General features: G+C 38.3%; 2 protein-coding genes across 3 annotated transcripts in view; both read right to left on the reverse strand.

The window, feature by feature from the left end:
• The window catches only part of LOC132144029 (ubiquitin carboxyl-terminal hydrolase 34-like), a 66,084-nt gene extending 56,608 nt beyond the window's left edge, over window positions 1-9,476 (reverse strand). Inside the window, exons 1-4 of one of the 2 annotated variants that reach the window (XM_059554741.1) lie at window positions 8,970-9,476; window positions 6,008-6,095; window positions 3,903-4,368; window positions 1,941-1,991 (exon numbers count right to left, since the gene is read on the reverse strand). In XM_059554741.1, the coding sequence (XP_059410724.1) occupies window positions 1,941-1,991; window positions 3,903-4,368; window positions 6,008-6,095; window positions 8,970-9,012 (648 nt within the window). In that variant the 5' untranslated portion in view covers window positions 9,013-9,476. The remainder of the gene's footprint in view (window positions 1-1,940; window positions 1,992-3,902; window positions 4,369-6,007; window positions 6,096-8,969) is intronic. The other variant, XM_059554742.1, reaches the window with a different exon arrangement.
• Window positions 9,477-10,392: 916 nt separating this feature from the next.
• xpo1a (exportin 1 (CRM1 homolog, yeast) a) lies at window positions 10,393-27,764 on the reverse strand. The gene is made up of 24 exons (XM_059554748.1): window positions 27,184-27,764; window positions 26,494-26,623; window positions 26,306-26,407; window positions 26,113-26,185; window positions 25,887-25,948; window positions 25,598-25,642; window positions 25,324-25,505; window positions 25,168-25,216; window positions 24,735-24,854; window positions 24,326-24,454; window positions 17,483-17,641; window positions 17,205-17,402; window positions 16,981-17,119; window positions 16,716-16,897; window positions 15,389-15,545; window positions 14,966-15,264; window positions 14,118-14,301; window positions 13,934-14,040; window positions 13,659-13,853; window positions 13,197-13,365; window positions 12,930-13,064; window positions 12,416-12,575; window positions 12,228-12,324; window positions 10,393-11,193 (listed from the first exon to the last, which is right to left on the reverse strand). The coding sequence occupies exons 2-24, from the start codon at window positions 26,617-26,619 to the stop codon at window positions 11,047-11,049; spliced, it is 3,216 nt and encodes a 1,071-aa protein (XP_059410731.1). The 5' UTR covers window positions 26,620-26,623; window positions 27,184-27,764; the 3' UTR covers window positions 10,393-11,046.
• Between the last annotated feature and the right edge of the window lie 75 nt (window positions 27,765-27,839).

Consider the following 27,839-nt stretch of genomic DNA (forward strand, 5'->3'; position numbering starts at 1 on the left):
TTGGTAGTATTTCGAATTAATGGTTTTTAAATAGTAGCCTATTATAAAAAAAATATATATGTAAAAAAAAATAAAAAAATAAATAAAAAAAATTCACTGGTTCACTCATTCTGGCGCCCCTATGGATGAGTGGCGCCCTTAGCATTTGCCTATACCCCCTATACCGCGGGCCGGCCCTGTGCTCAGAGACGCAAAACTGTGGCTGCATCAGGTGCTGCACTTTTTTTTCACTTCTTAAACTATTGTGAATTTACATTCTGCATTTAAATTAATAGGACCCACTGTAAATAATCCTAGGGGTGGCCGCAGGGGTGGCCAGAGTTTATACGGCCACCCCTGGCCACCCCTTGGGGGCGCCCCTGTTAGCAGGCCCCTTAAATGCTTGCTATTAACTTGTTTGAAGGTGGTTCTTCTCAAAATTGACAGCGGTGTGTTCATGACACTAACGTTAACCATTCAACTTCGAATTGATTTCGTAATCTTCCGGTAATAGTAGGCAAGACGATGTTTTGATTCAGACTGCACAAAGAGAAGAGGAGAAGATATACGGGTCTGTTGTGAATGTGTCTGTGAGAGCAAATATAGTGTAGTTACAGTAACTACAGTAGTTGCGTCAGAAATGATTAAACCAGAGGGGACATGTAAATAAATGTGAACTGAACAAGCGCTTTTTTTTTTTTTTTTTACATATTGTTTCAAAGCAGCTTTACAGACATAACAGGAAAATGTTGAAATAATATTGTTAAATATAAGTAGGTAATACCTATTGCTTGACAAATAAAAATATATATATATATTTCTCATTTTTGCCTATGTAGGAGATCCCAGTTTATTATTATTATAATTCTAATGATGACATGAGTAATGATACATGGTGATATTATTAATACACATGCTTATTCTTTCTCTGTCTCTCTTTCTGCCTACAGATGGCTGAAAAAGGTGAATGCTGTAGCAGCAAAGTGTGGGACTACTTCTGCAAATACTTTAACTTTAGTATTATAATTTATTTACAGTAAACACACAGACTGTTAAAACCAGCTTCAACTGGAAGAAAGTAAAAGTGTTAAATGTTTAAAACCAGACTGTTTTTTGATCATTAAAAAATATATACTTTTGATGTGCAATTGTTTAGTCATTGAGACTGTAATCTAAGGCTTTTTTTTAACATAGTCCATTCTGGAAAATGGTTTATACAGCCCACATACATAGAACAGGCAGATATTTTGCTATTGAATGTTGTGTAAGTGCAGTTTATAGGAAATGGGTCTAATATCCAGATTATTTTTAAAATCAAAATATCGGCTTATAAATCGGCTCTTTTCGAGTTAATATCGGCATCGGCCCCCAAAAATCCATATCGGTCGGGCTCTAGTATGAAGACCATATCTTAACAAGTACTAAAATCATAATATAAAGATAATTATATATAGTCCTATAACTACCAGACAAATGTCATTTTAAGTAATATAATAACCTGTTGTGATTATATAAATGTAATATAATAATGATAATTATTATTATAAAATCTTTTTATTGCATGTCAAGCAAAGATTATGAGAAATAATCAACAGATGAATCAAAATAGTTCCAGGCAAAACTTTTTACAGGCTTCAAACAAAATGTAAAAAAAATCCCAAGATGTGAGTCTTTTTTATATGACCTCAAAGGAGCTTTGGAAAACTTCCGTATGTAGAGTTTGAGTATGAAGAGTTTGCATTTAATTACTAAAACCTGTGATGATTCATGAGTGCAGATGAATCATGCTAGCCGACGTCTAAACAAGGAACATCTCGTACTTTCACACACTAGCTTTGACCTCAGAGTCAGTTTAAACTAGTCCTGCTCCATCCACTCACCATCTATTGTGGTCATGAATTATCTCTAAACTGTGTAATCAAGCCCATCATAATGAGTGTGTGTGAAAGAGAGAGACTTACATTCATATCACAGAAAGAGCCGAGGATATTGCTCTCTTGTGCGGAGATATCCTGAGGACAAAAACAACAAACGGATATTAAAAAAACAGACAGCGACCTAAATAAAACCATACTTCAACTTTTCAGCTTCTATATTTGTTTTGAGGATTTGTTGAGGTTATTCAGTTCATCTAAATCATTTAGCAATAAAAAAGCACTAACTGGAAGAGCGTAATATACACACATAACTCTGATGTTATGTGTATATTACTTCTGTTGAGACCAAATTGGTAGGTTGGCAAAGAAAAAATGCTTTCAAAACATCCAGAGCAAAAGTTTTACCAATAAATTAGCAACAGGCACAAGTACTCAGTACTGACAACAATGATCAGATTTACCACGCACTTGAAAAATCTGATTTAGGTCATTTGTCTTTTTAAAATGTTAAAATGACTGTAGCCCAGCTTCGTTTTGTAAATATGCGCAACTATTACAACTGGCCTTGACGTTGTGGGCTTGCTCTGAAAGACAAAAGTGATGTATGATGTGCATTTAATCCATCAAATTTTCGATTACGCATGTGCTGTGCATACTTGAGTCTTTATGGGTCAGCCTGACTACACAATAACCTGATTACAACTGCACATGTAAATGAACTATAGAACAGCAATAACACTACGAGTCTCAAAAGCAGAGCATCTTTTAGTTCTGGGATGTTTTCAGACATCATTTTTACACTTAAAATGTATATGCATTAAATTTCATTTTTATTAATGCACGTAATCTTATTGTGAACTATTAAAGAGGTCATGCATGAACTGAGAAACCAAAATTCCCTTGATCTTTTGACACATAAGAAGAGGTCATTGTACTATAAAAGTTTCAGAGCTAAAAACTTTCTAGTTAGTCTAAAAATAGCTTATATTGAAGGCAGTCAGTCAAACCGACAGCTTGTGTGTGGCTAAGAACTGCCTTCGCAGAAGATGATCAACGCCTGCTTCTACATCGCTGCCTGTTTAGTCCCGCCCACCGATTTGCATATGAAGTGTTTATGAGGGAGGTGAACAAGCAGGTCTACAAAGAAACCAAATGATAAAGATGGCTCTTAAAACCGCAAGACAGTGTGCAGGGCCAGGCTGTGGAAACACAGTCTTTGCATTGCCTTCCTTCTGTTTAGATCCCAAAAAGAGTGGATTAACTTTTATATTTTTTTTATGAAGATCCAGACCATCAGTAAGAACTAATTTACTGAGAATTCATTTACAAACAAGGCACAATTGACACGGGATTTCCAGAAATGTTGAAACTAAAACAAAGACAATGCTGTGTCGACTATATTGGATCCAATGTTAATATCGCAACACACAAGTGTGCACAACTGTTTTTATTATATGGTCACTATGGCTTTGTGTGTTCAACAGATTGTCTGAAATGTATTTATGTATATTTAACCTAAATCACAGCAGCATCCATCTGTGTAGGATATACACTGTCAAAGATACACAACTATTAGCCAATCATAGCAGTAGCACTTATTTCCAAGTCTGCAATCCCCCACGAAAATTCTAACAGAGCGTTCCGATGAGGGGGGTCAAAAACTGAACAGAAAATAGCTTAATACTTCTAAATTATTACGTTTCTTTTATTTAACAATCTTGATAACATAAGGGGACCTCAGAGAACAGTACAAAATAATTAAAAAGTCAGTTCATGACCCCTTTAATCAATGAATGTTTCATTTTTAAAGTTTTTGACCTTGTAAAATGTTATCACTGAATCGATGAGTAAAAGGATACATTTTGGTGACGTATAGAGACTTCTCCAATCATTTCATCAAACCCTCCACAACTGAGTGCAAGCTTGAGTGCAATGCCAAGCCACCAACATCTCAGAGTCCAATCCACAATTGGAACTTTCAAGGCCTCAAAAAAACCTGGGAATCCAGACAGTAAGAAAACTGTTTCCTATATGAGTGAGTATTACCTCTATAGTGGGGTGTGTGTTGTGTTTGTAGGCCGTGTACAGGGGGAACTGGATCTGAAAGATCTTGGCAGCGCACAGCAGCAGTTTCTCCTGGTCTTCTGCGCTCCAGGATGCAAACGGGTCCAGGCTGCTCTCATTCCCGCCCGCCGTGGGTTCACTGAGCTTGGACTGGGGATCCGGTTTGACCCCCTGATTTTGGTTCTTGTGCTGATCTCCATCCTCCACTCCACCATCTTCTTCAGCAGAGTCCCGTTCCACATTCAGTGGCTCGTCCTCACAGGGCGACGGCTGTGGTTGGGCGGAGCCCCATTCAGACTCCTCCCCCTCAGTCCTACTGTTGCCATGGCCACTGTGTAGACTGTCCCTAAGGTTGGTTACTTGGGCGATAACCAAGTTAATGAGGGCATAAACCAGTTGGCTGAACACCTCGAGGTGTTTGTATTCCTTGAAACAGCACAGACACTGCCTGCAGATGAACATGGAGAGAATCGGCCGTCAGATCATCATTTACATGGTTCTAGCATCTAATCTGCTTGCTTATTAAATATTTTGGCTACTTTAACAGTGCTATAAGGAGATCGTAGTACACTCAGTTCTGTTTAACACACTTGACAGAGTTTAAATCCAATCCAAACAACAGGTCAAACAACACAAAACATTAATTCATGAAAAAATGTGGATGATGAAAAAGAGAACAACAACATTGAGTCAATGATGAGAATTAAAGAATATGCAAATCAGTGAGCAAACGAGAATGAATGAATGAATGAGCAAGACAGTGAGTGAATGAGAACAAATGAGTGTGTGAATCGATAAATAAGCGAGGGCGTGAATCAGTGACAGAATGAAAGAGGTATGAATGAGCTGTTTACACAGATAGAAAAAATCAGATTTTTTCCCCACATCTGACACAGGTCGGAATTTGATACACGCGTGTAAACACAAAAACACACTCGAGATCCGATTTTTTCGCATCTGATCTGAGCAATTTCCAAATGTGGTTTTAAATCAGATACATATCCGATATCTGGACAGCCGACCTACATCTAAACGCACATATCCTATTCCCTTCAGAACTCCCAATGTGAGGGTGACACGTTTGCCCATAAAGATAGCGTTTTAATGCTGGTGTGCTCGCATTTTATTGAAATGGAAACTAAAAAATGATTTTCAACCTCTGCCCCATAATTTTTATAATTACAACAGCTTCGCTACTAAAAGCTAAATTACACTTCTCTGCAATGAGGTGATAACTTTCACTTCTTTGCAAGCTTCACATTTGCATGGTCTCTCTCTCGCGTTAATTCATTCAAATTAATTTAACTATAATCTTGGCGCTACTTTATTTCACTAAAGAATCCTACCTCTAATGAGCTATATAAGATAGCAAATTACCGACATTTTCTGTCATTTATCCGTTTTGAGAGATTTTGAGGTGCAAAACATCCATGACAGCCTTTGTCCATGCTGGCAAATAATAGCCAAATGGCCACTCGACGTGAATGATATAAATAATTTTAATAGCAAGGCTATTCAAAACATGACGATCTACCATGTGCGATCACTCGCAATCATTTTTGGCAGGAATTATGTAAACACAGATATCGGATACCAGTCATTTCTAAATTACACGACATGCAGTGTAAATGCAGCCATTGAGTGAATCAGCGCAAAGATGAGAACTAATGAATGAGCAAGTCAGAGCGAGTCACAGAGAATGAATTAATGAATTAATGAATGAATGTGTGAATTAGTGAACAAATTAGTAGGTGAATGAGTAAGCAAATCAGTAAAGGAATGAGAATGAATGAATGAATGAATGAATAAATAAATACAGTGGGTGAGCAGACAATGGAATCAATGAAAGTCAGTAAATGAATCTGCAAGCAATTGAATGAGTGAGTGAATGAGTGAATGTACGACAGACTGCAGTGAGGTTATGAATAAACATCCAAGTGAGTGAGAAGTCAATGAGGGAATGAGTTCTGAGGGAATTAACTGGACAAATGAGCACCTGAGAAATGAACAAATAAACATTTAAACAAACCAATCAAGGAATGAATGAGTAACTGTATGTCTGAATATGCGAAAGACTGAGTACTGACCTCTGTGTCCATGTGCTGATGTAAGTGAAGACTCTTAAGGCATGCTCCTTCTTCAGCTGCAGGCCGTCTGAGCTGTCTGCATCCGAGACTGAGAGACACACACACACACACACAGAGAAAGAAAGCTGTTATGAACTGGCTACAGGGCTGTAGAGCTCTCTGGGATCAGATCAGTGTTAGAGACACAGCAAATGCTGAAAGACAACTTACACACCAAGGTAACCAGGTTTAATAGTTAAGAAAAAAGAAAGTAAGAGAAACAGTGATAAAACACAACCAAAAAAAACAAACAAATAAATCTGTGAAACATCCCATGGTACATCAAATGAAAACCAGTGAACCTGGCAGAGAACAATCAAGACAGCACTCTCACGCTGTAAAAAATGAGTGTCATTTTAAAGATTAGTAAAAGACTGTAGAAAAGCTACATCGGAAACCAGTTAACAGGTTAATGAATGTAATTCTAATGAGACATTTTACAGTACCAGTAAATACAAATACAGTCCCAAAATACCCTGAGTGACAATTTTGACATATTTGACACATTTGGTGTTTTTTTTTTTATTGAAAAAAATCTTTCTGCTTACTATTTTCATATCAGTTAGGCCTACATGCATCAGGAGTTTTATCTTGTGTTAAATAAATACTTAGAGCATTTTTTAATGCATGTTACCATGATACATTTTGTGTTAGTGACATTTTGCACCTTCTATATATATATATATATATATATATCAGGGCGCCCACTCGCAAAGCAGACAGCCACGCCTCTACTACCACGGGCCTTTTTTTCCACATTTCTTTTAATTCGAATATTAATTTTCACCTTCGAAATTCGTTTTTTTAAAACTATTCGAATGCATATTCGAATTTAGAATATTCGTTGACAGCCCTAATATATATATATATATATATATATATATATATATATACATTTATCTTATCTTGAGGAAAAACTGCTTGTGATTAAACTACTTTGATTCGACATGCGACAGATTTTAGCCTTTTGGTATATTATCATTATTTCAGTTAATGAAAAATATATTTTTAATGTCAAATTAAGTTAAATCTGTCAAACTTTTCTGTTTTTTCAAAGTTATGGCAACCTATTTTTATTTTTACCATATATTTATTGAATTATTATTTCTTTTCCCCACAGTAAGACTATATGTGGGAATCACATTAAGCAGGCTCATTACAGCCACAACCACACACACACACACACACACACACAGCACAATTAATGGTTTCCACAGTGACGAGGGAGTTGCTGGACTCGGGAATGCTACCTTTGGGTTGTAAAGTTCACTCAAGCAGCTGGTTAGCCTTGACCTACATGAGATTTTCGTCCTTTCTTTCTGTAAAACGGCTTTCCTGTCTTTTTTTTTCTCTGCCATTTCCACACAGCTCTACAGTAACAATCCAGGGCATTGTGTTCAAGGACTAAGAAACAGTTTGACGGCGCTGTGATATGAGGATCTGTTATCAAAGCTGAAACCACAAAAGCACCAGAAAACCCTCAAAGTCTCACGGCACAGAAAAAAAAAGCAAACCTGCAAACACAGACTGACTGACTCACAGTATTCAGTTCTTTTCAAGAGAAAAACAGTCAGACCTTAATGACCCAAAATGGACATTCTGTCATCATTTACTTGCCCTTGTGTTGTTCCAAGACTATTTATCCAATGGAAAAATTAAAACTTAATTCATCTTCAAAAAAAAAGAAAAAAAAAAAGATATTCTGAAGAATGTTCAAGCTGCTCTTTTTTCATATAGCTGTACCACAAAAATGGCAAAACATACCATAAATAAGTCTTAACGTCTTGTTTGATATTTAAAAAAAAAGTTCTGAGATGAACAGACTAAATTAATTTTTACCAAGTCAGTTTGTGCTGATTTGAATATGCAAAAAAAAAAAACAGGACAACATACAAGAGCTTGGATAGAGGAGAAGATTTTTAGCAAATGACAAATTACATTTTGTCTGTTCCTTTAATAGACTTCAAATATAGCATGCAACTGCCTAGACTACTTTTACACTGCATTGCTTTTTATCCTTTTTAAAGATTCAAAGCTCCTGGTTACTGTATCTTTGCACTGAAAAGAGCAGCATGAACATTCTTTAAAACATCTCCGTTTGTAGTTCACAGAAGAAAGCATTATGGACCTGAGCATCACAAGGACGACTAAATAATGACAAAGACTCTTTAATAGCAGAACTTTTCGAATCTAGTTAAAATGCCCCGTGATTCATGTCTTTTTATGATGTCTGGCACAACTGGTTTAGTGACTGTCTGTCTGCTTTTGATCTTTTTTTGAATTACAGAGCGTGCACGAACAGACTTGTGCTGACACACACACACACACAATGAAATAGAGTACAATCTGACATTATAACTGTACCAGCAGAGTATTATCGCATGAACCCTCATAAATCACCAGCTCGAGCGGAATTACACTGCAGTATGGATCGTGTTTGGCTGATCAGATGCTGATCTGTGTGCATTTTGAAGAATGACAATGTCAAAAACACTTCTGAATGGCTAATGCTAATGCAAGTCAGTCCAACTTCTCATCAGCCTCCAAGCATATTCAAACAAGCTCATGGTCAACGCACACATTAAGGTGTTTTCTGATGCTTCTGGTCAAAATAAACAGCGAATCTGGTGGATGTTGTTCTTTGACGATTTAATTCTGAAATGATGATGAGGAGGGGCTAACACGCTCAAATGGCATTGCATTAATAAAAACAGACATCAGAATTAAACAAACGTGAAGTAATGACAGCCAGAAGGTGCTTGGTCGCTCTTTTAAATGCACACGTTGACAAAAAGTGTGAAACATTAAATATTATACAAGAAAATCTGCGCTGAAGCGAGGCAGCGAGCCGCATGCTCGGACAGTCAAGCTAACAACTTGATGCAAACAACAACAAAAAAACAACCAAAAGCTGTTGACTTACTCTCATTGAGCACCTCCAGCAGCTCGGCGCAGTTCTCACACATGGTTCATAAAGCCGTAAAGTGTATTCAGACCATTGGAGTAATAAAATGTTGCCTGTTTTTCTCTGTCTTTTTTAAGGGGGTGTTTAAGGCCCGACGAAATGCTTGATGAAGGCTCGCTATTATGAGACAACACAGCCAGGGAGATGTGGGCTCATGCAAGCGGGATTGTTTACCGAGATGTCGAGGCTGGAGACAGTAAATGTGAGGCACTAAAGGATGCGGAGAGTCAGTCTCCGAGCAGAGCGTTACTGTGCAGACTAGCACATACGGCAGCCATGATGAGCTGGGACGGGAGTTACACTTCGGTTGTTTCCGTCGGACGACTTCGGGAATGTTCGGTATTTTCCGGGAATGTTCGCGATTGCTCGGAGGTGAGCGGGTAACGTTGTGCGAGACGTCGGCTATTTCCGCCGAGCCGTCTTGCAGGTCGTTCGGACTTTTTCGGAAAACTGGCACAGAGAGAGGGAGGGGCTACCGTTTGTTACACATCGGCTGTTTTCGTAACGCCTGCTTCCGGCCCTTTCGACCATTCTTCGGAAATCTCGCGATGTCTTGCTGTCGAGCACGTGTCCGTGAGCTGTTTCAATTTTGTCATGTGACCCTAGGCCACAAAACCACTCATAAATGTCAATTTTTTTTAAGGATGAGATTTGCACATCATTTGAAAACGTTATAAATAAGCTTTCCATTGATTCATGGTTTGTTAAGATAGGACATTGAAAAATCTTGGTCCTCATTTATCAAGTGTGTATGCACAGATGTGAGCACAATGAGTGTTTAAGCACAAGTGTTTTATCTACCAACTTGTACTTATAAGAAACGAATGTATTTAAATATAAGGACAAAATAAAGATCCTTTTCCTAAACACTTGATAAATGAGGCTCCTGGAATCAAAGGATGCAAAAATAAATAAATTGCCTTTAAAATTGTACAGATGGAGTCATTAGCAATGCTTATCATTAATTAAAAATTAAGATTTACCATAAGAAATTTACAAAATATATTAACGGAACAGATCTTTACTTAATATCCTAATGATTTTTTGCATAAAAAAAAAAGTTTTGACCCAATGTATTGTTAAAACTAAGATTGTTAAAAAGGTTTTGTGCTCCAGAGTCACACATCTATACTGTATTACCTACATTAAATATACAACAGTTATGGGTAATACATCAGATTATATATATATATATATATATATGTGTGTGTGTGTGTGTGTGTGTGTGTGCTCATTTGCAAAGAGTTTGGGGTCATTAAAAGTTAAATCAAATAATTAAATAAAAGTAACAGTATGTGTTTAATGTATGTATTTAAATAAAAATAATCAAGCTCTACAGGCAAAATGAACACAAACACACACACACACACACACACAATGCTTTGTAAAAATAACCAACTTTGTTTCCATAGTACTGACACACAGCTTTACAAATAGGAAGATACGAACAAACCCTTTCATTTTAATGACAACCCTATGCCAAAAAAAAAAACACTCAGCGAGTTGGTAGAATGAAAAAGACTTGTCTCTCTCATATACTGCAATCAAATGAAAAATATATATATAAACACACACAACCCCCCAATAAAGATAGGAACAGCATCAGGACTGATCCTAAATGGTCACATTCACTCACTGTGGTTCACGAGTCACACAGCTCAACACAAATCTCTTCCTGCGCAGTCATTTTCTGTCTTCCCTGGCCTGTCACACTGTATATTACATATTCACAAACAGATTAGGCTGAGAAGACATTAAAATGATTAGCAAACATACTGAACAGAAACACTGAAGCATATACAGTAAATCGATATAGGAGAGATAGACAGTTTCTTCCATATAAAATGCTCTGTTATGTAAAACCAAAGGGTTTGGGAGGAGTCAGGTTACTCATAACTGTCTTTAATTTACATAGTGGCATGGATTTGGTCGACAAACAACCAACATCTGGATCCATTTTCCTATTTGTCCTCATTTGACTGCTACTTCCCTATACACACACACTTCCTTCATGAGTGTAAAACTGTCCAGGTGCTCATTCACACATTTCCTCCGGAAGCTCGTGAGGGTTGAGGATTCCTGGGACAGACATCTGGAGCTTATGTTTCTCCTCCTGAGCCTGACGCAGAGATGCTTCCCTCTCCTCCAGGAACAGATCCGTCGAATCCTCGCCCGCAAACTCCTGAAACACAAAGTGTGAGTGATTATGAACACGGTGTCAAGTCACGCTGGTTGTACAGTGTGTTTCCCATTATACGTTTGTGAAAGCAGCTTTACATAAAAACATTTTTAATGTCAGACTGTAACAATGTATCCATTTGTAATCAGTATTAGCTAGAGTTGGGAATGTTATCCAGAATCAAAAACAGATCCATATCCATTTGAAAGGCCAGAAACTGTGTCATTGCCACAAGTCTGTTTATATAGTACAACTATTACTACTAATAATAAACTAGCATAATTATTTTAATTATGTTAGCTATTAATATTAAATTAACATTGATATTCAATATAATTAATGTCACTATAAATTAAAACATGCACAATAATTTATTTATTAGTATTAATAATGTATTATTCATGAGTAATTTTATTACTATTAATGATGTTTAATTAATAACATTTAATTAGTAGTAATAATAATAACAGCATTTTGATTATTTTAACCAATATGTAATTAACATTTATATTTATTAAAACAACATTATGCACAATAACAAATAGTAACTCTACTATAAAACTTTACTATAAAAAAAGATTAATTTAATTTATTAAAGTTGATTTAATCATAAATTAGCATTTTGATTATATTAACTAATATATAATCAACATTAAAACATTTTGCACAATAAATTAGAGCATTTCATTACTAATTATTAATAATTGAATTATAATTTAAAATGACAAAAGGATTTGAATTATTAACTACTATTTAATAAATATAATTACAAAAATTTTAGCTTGGATAGAGCTAAGATTAAATTAAAAGAATTTCTAATTCACAAAAAAATTGAATACGCATGATGTGTTTTATTATGCATAACAGAGCATTTTAATAATATTACTGTGTAACTAATAATTATTACAAATCAATTTATTAAAATACAAATATTTATATAAATAGAGGCAGTTATTTAAACACTGTGGCTATTGGGATAAAAGTTAATTATTAATTTATATTTATATTAAAAATCTAGCAGGGAGGAAGTGACATACCTTGATCTGGACCAGGAAGTCCCTGAGGTGCTCTTTAAAGGCAGGAATGTCCTGATTCAAGCTGAACAGACCCGTGACAAACACCTTCACTTGGGCACTGGAAAAAAACAAAAAAAAACATTAACACAAAACACATGCCGCCAACAACACACTGACAACACAATCCTCATGCTCTAGGCTGCTCTTACTCTTGCAGATGTGGGAAGGCCGTCTTCAGCAGACTGGCCACATACTCCTGCACGTAGCTCTGATTGTTGTTCGTGGTGCCTGCGTTCAGAGTGCTGCTGATTTTACCCTCTTCCACCAGGTTAAACATGTAGGCGAGGATGGAGGCGTGCATCGTCAGACCTGCCCGGCACAAACCACAGAACATACATCAAGCACACACAATGATTTTAACCTCCGAGTCAGTAACCTGCAATATTATTAATGCACTAGGTTTAAATCAGTATAAACTAACACATCACAATTTAAACGTTTTACTTAAAGAGAAATGCACGCAACAATAATGATATCTATAAAAAAAGAATCCTATTTTCATTACATTTTGCCTAAACTTTTTTTTTCCTCAGGTGGAAAATGACCTGATCAGCTGTGTTTGTGAGATTTACTGCGTGACTGCTGTGAAGCAAATTTATTCAAAATAACAGCTCCATTAGTTACACTGAAAACATGTCACTCTCTCTCTGCCTAGCAACTGACCAGCAGTATGAGACGTATCTGTGACGACAGAGAAAATGTGCTGCAGGATGTCACAGAAGTATGTCTGATAGAAGCTCTGAGCTGCTGTCTCTTCCTGAGCGATGTTTTGCAGCATGGTGAACAGGATCTGAAGCCCTGGAGACACACAAACACACAGTAAGCATGTGACTCAGGACAATTACTGTCAGAAACACACAGTTCACAGATGCTTGGCTATTATCCTTTTGTTTTCACAAAGAAGCGTGTTTATTTGTTCTCCCCGCTCACCTGTGTCGGCCACATTCCTCATGGTGTGCTTGAAGGCCCAGATGATGGAGTCCAGAACCAGTTTGAACTGTGCCGGTGGGATGGACAGGAATGCTGGGAAACACTGCGAATTAACAGCTTGCAGCAGGTAGAAGAAATGCGTCCTGTGCTCGGGGAACTCCTCAAAGTTCTGACAAAGGCAAAACAGATCATTAAAAAAGGCCTGCACGATTTGGTAGGGGAGAGATGAAGAAGAGCATTTGTGCACTTTGCATTCCCAAATGCACATTTTAAGAAACTTAATTAATGCTAAGCATTTACTGTGAGCCAAGACATTTTGAGACACTGAAAATTGACATCTATCTTGATTAACTGCTTCTCTTTACATAGTGTATACTCTCTACTAGACTTATGCTGGTTGGATTCAGAAGAAACAACACGAGTGAAATGAAACTGTTGCACTGACAGAGAGGATGGACTAACCTTATTGATCATGTCAAGGGTGCACTCGAACACAGCATCGAATATTTTGGGGATCTCTCCTGTTATGTGAGCGCCGAGCTTGTTGACGATGGTTGCCATAGTGCTAAGCACTTCTGGTTCTCGAGCTGCTGGAACGTTCCTTTGGTAGTCGATGAGAACCGCCTCCAGCAAAGGTGGAACGAAGTTCTCTCCAACCTGAAGAGACAACAACCGCTCTTTGAACTGCTATCAAACCCCGACTCATTGTTTTGGCATCTAGGAAGGTCAGAACTAACCATCTGTGGGTCATTAGAGCGGCTGACCCATCCAGAGATGAGCTTTAGCGTCTCTCTCTTCACCGTCCGCATGCTCCGTATCAGAGGCTGCTTGGTCACCATCTCACCTGCAGAGGAAGACCAAAGAGTTTAACACGAGCCATTATTACATGGCAGTTGTTGGGTCATGTGCTCCATGTCTCACCGTTGCTCTGGATGGCAGAAGAGATGTTCTCGCTCAGGCACTTGTAGACATTGAGCATGTCCAGGTAAATGCGTCCCAGCTGCAGGACGAATGGGTGACCCACAGCTTTACACGCCCTCACGTTGGTCTTCAGGATGCTGCCTAGCTGACGCACAGTCTCTGGGTCCTTCAGGATGTCCACGTTCTGATTGAAGAGAAACATCATGTGCTTTGAGTGCAAGTGTTGCTGTATCAATCTTGGTCATGCTGACTTAACATTAAAAGTATAAACCTTCAAAAGAGCAAGGAAAACCCTGTTTTCTATTGTAAGACCCCGTTTGGTTTTCATTTGGAAAGTTCGGAGTATTAAAATGAAACTTATTACAAAAGAGAAGCTTGATTAATTACATGTTTCATAATGGGTTATTATTGTTAGCTAAAATGACAACTAAAACCATAAAAGTTAATTAAAATATATGTTAAACAAAAAATAAAATAAAAATAACTTATTGGAAATGAAAAAAAATCAAGATATACAATAAACTACTGAAAAATGAGTAGAAACTATATAGACATAGGCTACTATAGTTAACTAAAACAAAAACAATATGAAAAAGTGTTACTTAAAATAAATGTAAATAATAAACTGAAAAAAAATGTAAAAAAAAAAATACAATAATAATAAATAAACAATGGTTTACCTTTATGTACTAAAACAAAATTATAATATATATTAATATAATATATATAAAATATTTTTTTTCCTTCACAAATTTATAAAATAAAAATGGAAAATATAAAAATAACCAATTAAATGTATTAATAAAACTATAACAGTATCTCAATATTAAAATATCACAGGCTCTCACCTTGGTGGCCTGCTGGATGATGCTGTCCCACACCTGGTTGGGGAGAAGCATGTATTTCTCGATCAGTCGCTCCTGGACTGTCTGGTCTGTCTGTGCTCCGATCATGTAGCCCACAGCCTCGTAGAACGTGTGCACCTGCTGTGGCTGCAGGTCACAGATGATGGTGTTGATGTTGTTGAGGATCTCGTCGATGAAGGGCATCACCTCCCCCACCTGAACCTGCACAAAATGCCTCCTGCACTTCTGAGCAATCTTGATGAAGGTGTCACAGGCCATGTCCTGCACGCCGTCATGGGTCTCTAAGAGAGAGAGATGTAGAGAGAGAGAGGCTTTCCAATTAATATACACCCTTATGAGAAGATTAGCAAAAGAAAAACAAAAAGAAAACCATGCATGAACACTTGAACTCAATCTACTCCTCACCGTGCATGAACTCAAACAGCTTGTTGACGACAGTTTTGAGGAACTTCCAGTGGGCCCGGAGGAATCGTGGGTACTGGCCGACGATGTACATGATGTTGGAAGCAATGATGGCCTTGTTATCTTTCCCTCTTTTTTGTTCACACAGACCAAGCAAGTCCTAAGACAGAAACAGAAACGTAGTGTTTGCCTTTAGACTTTTTAATGTCTTTGAAATGTCTCTTCTGCTCACCAAGGCTGCATTTGTTTGATTAAAATACAATTAAATATTGTGAAAAAAATTACAATTTTAAATAGCTGTTTTCTGTTGTAAAATGTAGTTTATTCTTGTGTTAGGAGCTGAATTATCAGCATCATTACTCAAGTCTTCAGTGTCACATGATCCTTTAGAAATCTGTCTAATATGCTGCTTTAAGGCCAATTTATACTTCTGCGTCGAGGGTACGCCGTAGTGTACGTCGTAGGCTACGCACGTAGGTGACGCCGTCGTGAGCATTTATACTTCTGCGTTATGTCTGCGTTGCTCTGCAGTTGCACCGCCGAAACGCTAGTTGGCGGGGGCGGGTTTTAATGTTCCACTGTGTTTAGATTCCGACGTTGGAGGAAATCTCTCTCCACGAATTCGCTGCCATCTGGCAGTCTTTGTATTCTGCGGAAGACGAGTCATACAGATGGCTGTATTTCCGCACTTCTTCAACTAATCGCTCGGTCACTTGGTCCATTTCCATTTTCTTCACTGAACTTTCACCTGAACTTCTGAATTTAAAAATGGCGGGCGGTGCAGAAGAACACGCCGGAAATGCGTAGCCGGAAATGCGCTGCTACCAAGCCGACCAATCACAGATCTTGCGGTCCGCGTCGCCGCGACGTGTAGTTACATTTTTGAGGAGGTGCGCGTCAGGGTACGGCGAAGGGTACGACGTATGGTACACGTCAATGCGTATGCTACGCCGTACCTTCTACGCGCACCCGACGCAGAAGTATAAATTGGCCTTTACTGCTAAAGAAACATTTCTGATTATCAATGAATATTTATTTTTTTTTATTTGCAGATTTTATTTATATTTATTTGCAGAAATTCTTTGATACATAAAGTTCAAATGCATTTTACCCTATGCATTTACTTGAAATAGAAATCTTTTGAAACACTGAAAGAATCTACACTGTAACTTTTGATCAACTGAATGCATTCTTGTTAAAAGCAAGCATTACATTGTTAATAAAAAGCAGTAGCATACACAGTATTTACGGTGTTATAGCATGCAACAGCAAAATTTCAGTTTTTACATAACATTTCCTGATAGGCAATAACAAATGCATGAATAAACACCTTAATGACAGTGACGAGGAATCTCTTCTCATCCTCTTCATGCATGGCGCCACTGATGGAGCCGATGGCCCAGCACAGCGTGTTCAGGTTCCTCCAGGACCACTCGGTACCGTTCACCTGATTATGAAGCTTCTCTGTCATGATCCGCTCCGTATCCGCATAGTCCAGATGAGTCAAGTAGACTGGGCAGGAGAAACACATCATTATCAAGCTTTCTCCATCTACATTTTCCCCTCAGTTTTCTAGAACAGCCCATAATAATTACCCAGAGTCTCTCTCATGTTCTTGTAGAGGTTGATGGAATCGGTGTCCTTCATGAACTCTCTAACCACCTCGCCCTGATCGTTCTCCACCACCAGAACCTCCTCCGGTTTGGCCATGCGACTCACCATCAGCAGACGCACCTGAGACAGGTCAAGAGTGCAGTCAGTTTTTCCTCCAGTGACCAATATTTTGAGGCAGAGCTGCTGTACACCGTGGCTAACTGACCTTGGAGAGCACAGGCAGGTAGAGGTGTCTACGGGGCGGTACGTCAAAGTGCTGGCTGGTTGAGAGCAGTGGAGAGGTGGAGGTAGAGAAGGGACTCTCTCTGTAGAGCTCAGCGGCCAGATGGTTCCAGTACTCCAGACAGATCTTAAAGATCTCCGTCTCCTCCACCTCAGACACCAGCAGCATGTAATGCAGAGCCTGAGCACACAGGAGTCAAGCAATAAGGAGTTTGTGCATCACTTTACCATCTATTTCTCTACATTTAACTATGTGTGTACCTCCATGAGCGTCTCTCTGAGGTTCAGTCTCTTCTCTATCAGTTGTCCGTGCTCTTTGAGGAAGGTGCAGAGAAACAGACTGAGGTTCTGGATGAAGTTCTGCTCATCGTCTCTCCCATTTGAATATGCCAGACGGATATTTGTGTTCAGAGGCAGCATCTGTTGAGTAAATGAGGGTTATAGTTTTGGAAACTTCACTAATTTTTTGTGGTGCATTTGAGGTGTTGTATAAAAATTAATACTTATAGGTTCGGAATAGCTCAAACGTTTCACAAAATTATAATGTGAAAGTTTTGAGTTTAATTAGTCAAATTCAAGACTCCACATGCTGCAAACTTTTGTTTAGACCAGTGGTTTTCAACCTGTGGGCCGCGGTGATATTGCAGGTGGGCCGCCAATTACTCTTAAAAAAAATAATAATATTGTTAATATATGTAAAAATGTCTAAGTCATAACATAACATCATTTCATATAATTAAAAAATAAATATTAAACTGTTACTATGCTTCCACTATTCGAGCTCGGTGATTGGTTTGAGAATAAACCACAAATTTATCTTAAATATTTTTGCTGCACATGTTACAGAACTACAAATTCAAACTGTCAACAGATTCAACATAAATGGCTCTCAACGTGTTCCCCCCTGACCGCTTGCTCCGCTGACTGACCCGCTGCCGAGCTCAGCCTGGATCTAGTTTTCCCGTTTTGCTGAGCAGTGCCAGCTCGAGTTACTTTGTTCATTTCCAGTCCATTCTAGGGCCTTGCAATTAATCGAAATCGTCATAATAATCACGATCACGCTTTATGGCATGATTTTCCGCGGCACTGACCCCCACATTACGCTATCCTTACGGAAAGGAAATCTGCGTGCGAACAGAGAGATTTGCGCTCGTGCATTCACGTTACAATAACTCGCTGCTGCTTCTGCACCGCTCACACATACTGTATACACACTGCAGACAGAGTACATGTGAACCTGTATAATGTATAACGTATCTATTTCAACACCTGAGGCACCACAATTATGAGCTCAATGCATGGCAAAAAAGAAAAAAAAAAGTCCCTGGATACGGGATTTATTTATATTTTTTGCCCTAAGTCTATAAATTGTTACATCTTTACTATAGTGATTATTTTGACTTATTTTTGTTCTAGAGATGTTACGACTTTTGATAAAGCTCTAATTGGTTTTCATTTGGAAACATGTTTCAAATTCATCCTGAATGCATTTATGACTGTAAAGCATATCTGTGTGTCAAAATCGTGATTAAAATCAATCGCAAATTTATTTTTTGTTTGTCCATATCGCACAGCCCTAGTTCATTCGATAAATACAGTTATCAGCTTCTGATTACTAAGTTATTAACCCAACAATAGCGGGGTCAGTTAATTTTTTTGCAGTGGGCCACGCAAACATATGTGTTTGGTTGTGTGGGCCGCGAGTTGAAAAAGGTTGGGAACCACTGGTTTAGACTATAGGCCGACCGATATATTGTTTTGCCGATTTTAAATCGGCCGATATGTGCCGATTTATCAGTATTGGCGAATATGCCACCGATATGAACTTTATACAGAAAATATAGACCCACCCCCACATTAGGGCTATGCGATATGGACAAAAAAAACCTATCACAATTTTTTTAATCAATTTTGCGATTTCGATTTTAATCACAATTTTGACACACAGACATGCTTTACAGTCATAAATGCATTCAGTATACATTTTAAACATATTTCCAAAAGAAAACCAATGAGAGCTTTATCAAATGTCTCTAGAACAGACATAAGTCAAAATAACCACTAAGTAAAGATGTCAAACAAAATGTCTAGACATATGGAAAAAAATAAAAAAATAAAATAAAACCGTGTTCAGGGATTTTTTTTTTGCCATGCATTGGTCATAGAGCTCACTGTAGCGGTGCCTCAGGTGTTATAAATTAAATTACATTTATGCATTTAGCAGATGCTTTTATCCAAAGCGACTTACAGTGCATTCAGGCTATCAATTTTTACCTATCATGTTATGTTTTGCCCAATATATTTATTGCCCAAGGGTCACACGTACTCTATCTGCAGTGCGTATATAGTAAGTTATATCTACGCAGTTCAGAAGCAGCAATGAGAGCGCATTATTGTATCGCGAAAGCACATTAAAATAATGCGCGAGCGCGAATCTATCCACTCGCACCAGTGATGCGCGGGTCAATGTATTAATAATCCGCACCCGACCGACGTTTTCAACTAACCCGCCCGCAACTCGGACCACAAAAAAAAAAATAAAATATTGTACCCGATCCGCTTCCTGACCCACATTTTTAATAAGCAGTAAATGCTCATCGTAGCGTCATTGGGACATAGGAACGTAGGCAAAACTAACTAGGCAACAAAAAAAAAAAAACCCACCTTAATATTATAATTTTGTCAAGAATTATAAAAAAATCATCAGTAAGCTCATAATTTGTACTAAAATAGTCTAGTCTGGCTATGTCTATTTGTATGTTTCTGCAAGGTCAGCAGACATTGAGGCTCAGGTTTGTTCCGATCAGAGCTCGTGTGCGGAGAGCGCATTTCTGAATATCCCGATCCGCTCGCTCATTCCGTGGGGTCTCGCCAACGCTATGGCCTGCTGGTTCGAAAATATGCAAGGAGTGATTTAATTGTTTAGTAATAAACTGGTGTTTTCTGTGTTGCTGCAAAGATGAAGTTGACGATGCAGATTCGCCATGAACGCCAGAGAGAAATGCACATTTCATATGGATTACATCAGAGAGTAGCCCATTTATTTTGGTTTGAATATTTTCATTTAAAAGACATTTCAAGCTTTCTGTAATATATAGCCTATATTTCTCAAATCTGGGAGGCACACGCTGAGTTTAGTTCACATGCAATGCAAGTGATCGTGCCGGCGCCTTATTACATTTTCTGCTAGGCTATATATTTGCTTCTTATTTATTTATTAAATACGGGCAACTGATTGATAAAACATTGATCAAAATTAAGATACAATTTATACAAAACGAAAATCTTTTTAAAAGAGTTTTCTATAAAACAAAACTTAATGAAGTAGTCAAAATCATGTTTTACCAAAAACAGCGACGTTGCTCCCATTCAGTCTTCCTTGCCGCCTCCATCTCTACGTGCAGACTGAGCTCGTGCGTCATCTTCATGCCAGTTATTCAGCCAATAAAGTGTAGGCCTATGTATTTCAAAAATGTGTCTAGTACTATATAAATGACAACGGTTTAATTGGCATTTTTATTTCAAAGGACCCGACCGACCGCGACCCGAATATCATTAAAAATATTTTTGGATAACTCGTAACCGCGGGCGACCGCAGGCACCCGCACATTTTGGATCAACCCGCGCATCACTGACTCGCACGCAGATTTCCTTTGCTCCGTTAACAAAACCAGATGCGCATGCTCAGATCATAGACTGTATAAGGCTCAGATATATGCTGCCTTACAACGCGTCTCCTCTCGCTCAACCTGTGTCCTGTGCACTCACAACTCTCTCTGTGCTCACGCACAAGATATTAAATCTTTTCGCACCTTTCTATTAATAACCTTTTCTGTTCTCATCTTTTTACTGCATGCAGTTCTGAATGTTCTGTTCCATTAACATGGGCTCGAAAAAAAAAGGCTACGCATCACAGACAGTGTGTGTGAACCTGGAGTTAGGCATATGCACAGTCTGCTCTGTTCTCGTGATCCACTTAGGCGCGCTGCATCCTGATTGGTTCAGATAACATACTGCGGGAGGTCAGGGCCTTGGAAAATCTTGCTCTAAAGAGATTTAGAAATCGCGCACAAATAAATTGTGTTTATACTAGCCATGCCGCTTCCCAGAATTCATGCTTATCACATCGATCACATTTCCTAAATTAGAATAGTGTGTCAGTAACATAGTAATAACATTGACAAGTTATTATCTTTCTGCAGTCCAATAGATGGCAGTGCGGTGGTGGCTCGAGTCAAGTTTAATGGTGATTTAATGCTACGTTGTCATCTAGTTGGTGAGATGCAATGCTACAAAGTAAATAAAAACAGTCTTTTATACTCACAATGAGATTATCATATTAGTTTGCCACATTAGTAGGCCCTATGAATCCTGTCATAAAATGGAATTTACTGTAGCCTATAATGGTATTATCACTATAAGCCTATTTCACAGAATCTGTCATATTTTTGATGAATAAATAAAAAAACAGGTCAGTACACTTAAATTAAATCGATATAGATATAGACTAGTGTCTGTGAATATTAAACTGCAAAAAAACTTTAAATATAAATCCTCATGTTCTGCGTGTTCATTTGATTACCAGAAAACACACAACACAGAATTTGTGAAAAATATATACATACCGTAATTCCTCAAATAAAAACCGGTAGTCAAATAAATGCCAGGCCTCTTATAGTGGCCGGGGGCATGGTCAACACAGACAAATAAAGGCCGGGGGAAAATTTGTGCAGCAGAGCCAGATAACAAACGTATACGCCCACTGCCGGAGCGTTTCTCGTTCTCGAGTTAAGAACCGGTTGCATCGGTTTTCGGATCACGAGTACACTGAACTGAGAAGCGTTTCTGTCGGACGCGTCCGATTTGAGAACTGAGGAGCTGATGATACTGCGCATACGTGATTCAGCGTGACGCAGACTGACACAGAGAGCGTCTGAACCGAACTGATTCTTTTGGTGATTGATTCTGAACTGATTCTGTGCTAATGTTATGATCTCTGTCCACTGGAACGTTATCGCTTTTAAATTTAAAACGGGTTATTTAAAACAATTACTTAAACAGATGGAATTAGAAATAAAGGCCTGCCTCTAATAAAAGCCTGCTTCAAATAAAAGCCTGTTACCTTCTGCAGTTCAGGTAAATAAAGGCCCCGGCTTTTATTTGAGGAATTACGGTATATATTATTTATTGATTTTAGATGTTTACATTTGGAAGAGTTTTATTATTTATATATATATATATATATATATATATATATATATATATATATATATAAATAAGGGATGGGCGTTTTCCTCAAATATAACATTAGAATATTTGAGCTCACAAAAGACGAATATTCGAATATTCGTTTATTTAAATTAAGTTTAATGAGACAGACGTTATTTTTCAGCAACATTTATTGTTTCCGTCATTTTGAACAAGCTTACACACAATAAGCTTGAACATTACACATCGTGTTTTGTAGCTGAAAACCTTTAACAATGCGTGCAAACAAACAAATTAAGATTTAAAAAAAAAAAAAAAAAAAGTGAACAAAGAAAAAACGTAAAGCAGCCTGCAGCTATTAGGCTATTGTAGAACGTAGCCTACACTTAACTTTGAAACTGTCAGCAAATCTTTTTTTGCTTTTTTTCCCCCTATTGTTTTACATGTTTAAAGAAACACGGGCATGTAAACATGATCGGGGGAAAGTCGGCTCCTTAGTCTGTTAACAATAAGGCCGGCCGTGGAGAAAACACGCTCTGACGGCACACACGTTTGCTGGACTCACAAATAACGGTGTGCTTAGCGAATAAGTTTTGTGAAGCGCTTCGTGTTTTTGTTTCACCACTAAATGGGATCCTCATCTGGTGGAATACATGGCTCCAGCAAGAACTGTCCCCACTCGTCTCAGCTGGACTCTCTGTAATCATCGCTGAAGAACTGGCTCAGCCTTTTCCGACGAGTGGGCATTGCATCCTCTTCATCGTTGGTGACACAACACTCGCATCAAGGAAAATGTTCTGATAATGTTCAAATAAAGTTTTTTTTTCTTAATTCTCTCATGTTTTCATCGAGAAACCTGAGATGTTTGTTCCGAGGGTCTAGGGCAGACGCGAGAAGCGGAGTTTTCACTGCATTCTCCAAGTTAGCGGTATTTATTCGTTGCTTGAGAGATGCCGCAACAATGTTCTTGAATTCTGTCACTTTCTGTGATTCTCCACGGCATATTTGAAGTACTGTAGAAGACCGCAGTTGTTAGGGGCCGTTCACATATCGCGTCTTTTGCGCGCTGAAGTTTGTTATTTCCAATAGAGGCGCGCGGTGTGCGCGCTCAATGGAAGCGACGCGGTCCTTCCGTTATACGCTTTCCTCCTTTCCCGTAACTACCTTGAAAGCTCAGCCAAGATGAAGGAACAGCTGATCATAGCTGTATATGGATTGCCATTTTGAAATAAATTTAGTAGCAGAGGAGAGTCCGTGGAGAATCACAGAGAGTGACCAAATTAGGTTTTATTGTGAACTTTTTTTTTTTTGCGCAATTCGAATATCATTTTTATTCAATCGAATTAGAGCAGAATGAATATTTGAATGTTCGACTATCCGTGCACACCCCTAATAATATATGAGTTCTATGTGTTTTAAAGTGATTTATAATAAGTGATGTTAAGTGTACTGATGTCAGGCTTATTTTGAATAAATGTTTATTGCTAAATTGTTAAATACCCAGCCTCCATTACATATTTTTGTCACATCATAAGTGTTTGATCATCACATTTATCACTCAAATGCGTTTGTACTGTAATATATTTGTATTTTAAAATGTAATTTCTGTGATGCAAAGCTTCATTTTCAGCATCATTACTGACAATTCTTTAGAAATCATTCTAATATGTTGATTTGCGGTTTAAGAAAATTTAATATTACCAATTCAACTCTGAAACACTTTATTTACTATATTTATATTTCAGGATTCTCTAAAGAACAGAAAGTTCACATTCATTTGAAATGGAAATCTTTCTAACATTATTAATGTCTTATGGTAACATTCAATCAATTTAACGTGTCCTTGCTGAATAAAAGCATTCAATAAAAAAAAAAAGAAGAATAGGGTTGGTGTACCTGTTTGAGCTGCACCATGGTGAGAGTGAATAAGTTGACAAACTGCTCCTCATATTGGCTAACACTGACACCGGCGATCTCTGTCAGACACTTCAGAGTGATGTTCCGGAACATCGGAACATTCAGAAACTGTGGAATAAATCCAAACACAAACCATAAACTTTCTGGAACACTCAGTGATTTTCACTAAGTGAGAGGCTATAAATGTTGAAGCACCAGCTCGGACACAAAGCTTTGAGCAGAGGTCCAATGAGAACAGCCAGCGATCCAATGATTTACCTCTCTTTCTTACGCACTGGCAAGCTGAATCAATGACAGTGCGCCTTTGTGAGAGGAGTGATGCCAGCCTGCTATCACAGCATTTTACTAAATCAAATAAGTTACAATTAGAGACCTCGAGTCACGTTACCTTGTACACCAGCGTGCTGATGAGTTTGGTCTCAAATATGTAGCCAAGTGGAATCCAGTTCAGGAAACGAAGGAGGGTCTCCAATGTGGCTTGGACTAGAGGGGCATTCTGGGAATTTTCCTGATGTACAAAGCATCAAGTCAGGTTTAAAAATGAGAGGCATGAAAATATTGAACTGTACATAAAGAAATAGTTCACCCAAAAGGGAAAATTGTGGATTATTAAGATGTTTTTATCAGCACCCGTCAGCACCCACTCACAGCTGAGCAAGTGATGCAATGCTAAATTTCTCCACATCTTTTCCCATGATCAAACAAAAACTCATCTACATCTTGGACAGCTTGACATGCAGTACATTTTCAGCAAATTTTTGGGTGAACTATACCTTTAATACTAAAAACTCTAATGTTGTAGTAATATGCCTGCAACATACCATGACAAACTGGCACAGCTGGAATATTTGGGAAAATTCATTGCACATACTGCAAAAAGAAAAAAAGGGATACAGGTTGAGCAAATACCACCACAAATATTTTGCCAACCACACCCTGCAAAGTCTGCAACGGTAACATATTGCAGGCATGTGTACCTGTCCTTCAGGTGTTTGGCTTTGACCTGAGTCATCTGCCCGCTGGAGAAGTCAAACACCTCCTCACTGAGGAGCTTCAGGATGATCATGTTGTTCTGACACAGGCTCTCACTGGTGCGACTCGCTCCCACAATGTCACTGATGAACGTGGGCCAGTGCTTCGGCCACTCCTGCTTCAGAATCTACACACAAACAGAAAAACATCAACAGCTATAAATCCATGAGCCCTTCACTCTCATAATATAACAACAGATATTCCTGAAAACACACTCACCTGCACCAGGATCATGTTGAGCTTTGCTATGTAAACCCCTTCCTTCTGTAAGAGTACAAATACAAGTCAACATGGATGCATTCAGCAATATGACTAGTACCAATCAGGGTTATAGTTAACTAAAAAAAATTAACTGAATGCTAAATAAAACAGAATGGATTAAAGTTTGTTTATTTGAGTTATTTTATTTAAATTAACGAAAATGTTTTTTAATATTTTGGTTGCAAACATCTGTTTTTAAGTCATTTACAAATTGGTACAAATTGTAGAAACGAAGCATTTTTATTACCTCTACGCTGTTGGGATCAGAGGAAGTCTTAATAATCAGCCCAACGACATACTTTTTAATTCCTATGGACAGAGAGAGATGTCCGTTATTTGTGTATTTCTTAAAAGTCATCAGGATTTCACATGACAGCAGTGTTATATAATGTGGAGGTGTACAATAAATCTTCCATAAAAAACAAAAGGTCAGTGAGCCTGAATGTTCAGATTGAAGTCGTACGGTCCCTCACCATCACACTGGTTTCGAGGAAGAATTTTCCAGCGTGTTTTGATCACGGTCTCTAGTATCTGAAGAGCATAGTACTGCAATACAAACAGCAAAACGAGTAAACATCAGTTTAGCGTGATCACGGTTGGCATTTAGTCAGTTAGACACTATACACTGGCTAAATGCAGAAATAAACACATTAAATGTTAACATACTTTTGTCTTCATGTTCTGCGAGAACTCCAGTATGGTGTCCACTCTGGTCCAGGCATCTGGGTGGTCCTTCAGGTTGGTGAGAACTTCTTGTGCCAGTCTTTGCTAAAATAATCAAAAACGAAAACCACTTTTGATGCACCGTACGTGTACATTCAGAATTGTCTTGGATTTGGCAAATCGACTCGTACCTGAGATCCCACATCATAGTACATGGAGTTGACGACATTGTCCAGCAGGTTGATGTCTAGCTTTTGACTGAAGTCCAGCAACTGCCGTGCTGTGTGATCTGCCAACATGGTCATGTCTGCCGGCATAGAGCTGTAAGACAAGACAGTCAACACCTTTTAGTTACCAAACATCAATAGACACATATATGACAATTCATCCTAACAGTTTACTAGATGTGTATTAGAATAATCTGCTAGAATCAGATACCAAACCAATGGCTCAAACCACGTGGGTCCACAAAACACTTCACTTAAGCATGCAGTTGTGCTGAAATACAAACGTTCTGCTGAGTTCACCTTTACAACTGCTACTTTTACTAGACAAACGCTTCAAAAAAAAGTGTTAACATGGAAGTTTAACACCTTAAATGTGTACCTTTACAGTTAAAAAACACAAAGCGTAAACACGGATTTGAGTAAACAGATCTTCATATACACTTGAGTGCTTTTTAGAAAGCAGCCCACTTGAATTCTAGTTGAGCGCCTTTGCAGTTACGGGCAACGACGAGGAACAAAACGCGTTTTCGTTTCTGTTCAATACTAGCAGTGTGTCAGCAAACTAGCACTTCATTCAACTCACTTATCACAGTAGATACTATTTATAACAGATAACCGTTTCATCAAACACCTCAAGAACAACCTTTAACTTACCTGTTTTAACCAAAACTCCTTCACGCTGAAAAAAACCCTACAAAAATGCTAACGTGGTTTGGGGATTAGCAACAAGGTTAAGTGTCCTGGAAACGTGCGTCGCGTCAAAACAAGATCAAGACGTGAGGTTAAAAAAAGCGCCTAGTGTATTTATCTCATTTTACACGGATATAGTGTGCATTAAAAATGCAATCTGAGCATCTAACGTTAGCAAGTTCACTTCAAATGCTAACTAGCTGGTTACTCACTGTATAGCCAAACTCACTATAGTGCGAAACAAACGATAAATGAAAACACAATTTCGGTGTTATTTTTAACTATTGTCTTCAGTGATTGAGTCCAGGTCCTCTTTCAGTCAGCAGCTCGTGTTAGTTGATCTGACGGTTTACAGCTCGCTTTAACTACTCATTCCGTTTTATAACAACAGCATCAAACCAATCGTTGGTTTATTCTTTTGTCTACTGCAGGAAAACCGTTGTTTTGAACGCAGATATCTGCGAGAGACTGTGACCCAGCTCCTCGGTAGTCTCATGCATCACACGCAAGACCGGTTGAAACCGGTTCAGACTGGCGTATTCCATCTCGGTTTAGTTTTCACTCCGTAGCGCCGCGTAAAATTCGGACTGCGGTCACGCCCTCCGCTACAGCTGATTGGT

Source organism: Carassius carassius, chromosome 7 (genome assembly GCF_963082965.1).
Source record: "Carassius carassius chromosome 7, fCarCar2.1, whole genome shotgun sequence".
Taxonomy (NCBI): domain Eukaryota; kingdom Metazoa; phylum Chordata; class Actinopteri; order Cypriniformes; family Cyprinidae; genus Carassius; species Carassius carassius.

Bases quoted from the DNA above. Each gene is read 5' to 3' on its own strand.
- xpo1a (XM_059554748.1), bottom strand. From the start codon at position 26,619: ATGCCGGCAGACATGACCATGTTGGCAGATCACACAGCACGGCAGTTG. The intron at 25,949-26,112 runs GTGAGGGACCGT...CTCTGTCCATAG, and splicing joins TCCTCGAAACCAGTGTGATG to GAATTAAAAAGTATGTCGTT. The intron at 13,366-13,658 runs GTTAGTCCATCC...TGCCTTTGTCAG, and splicing joins CCCTTGACATGATCAATAAG to AACTTTGAGGAGTTCCCCGA.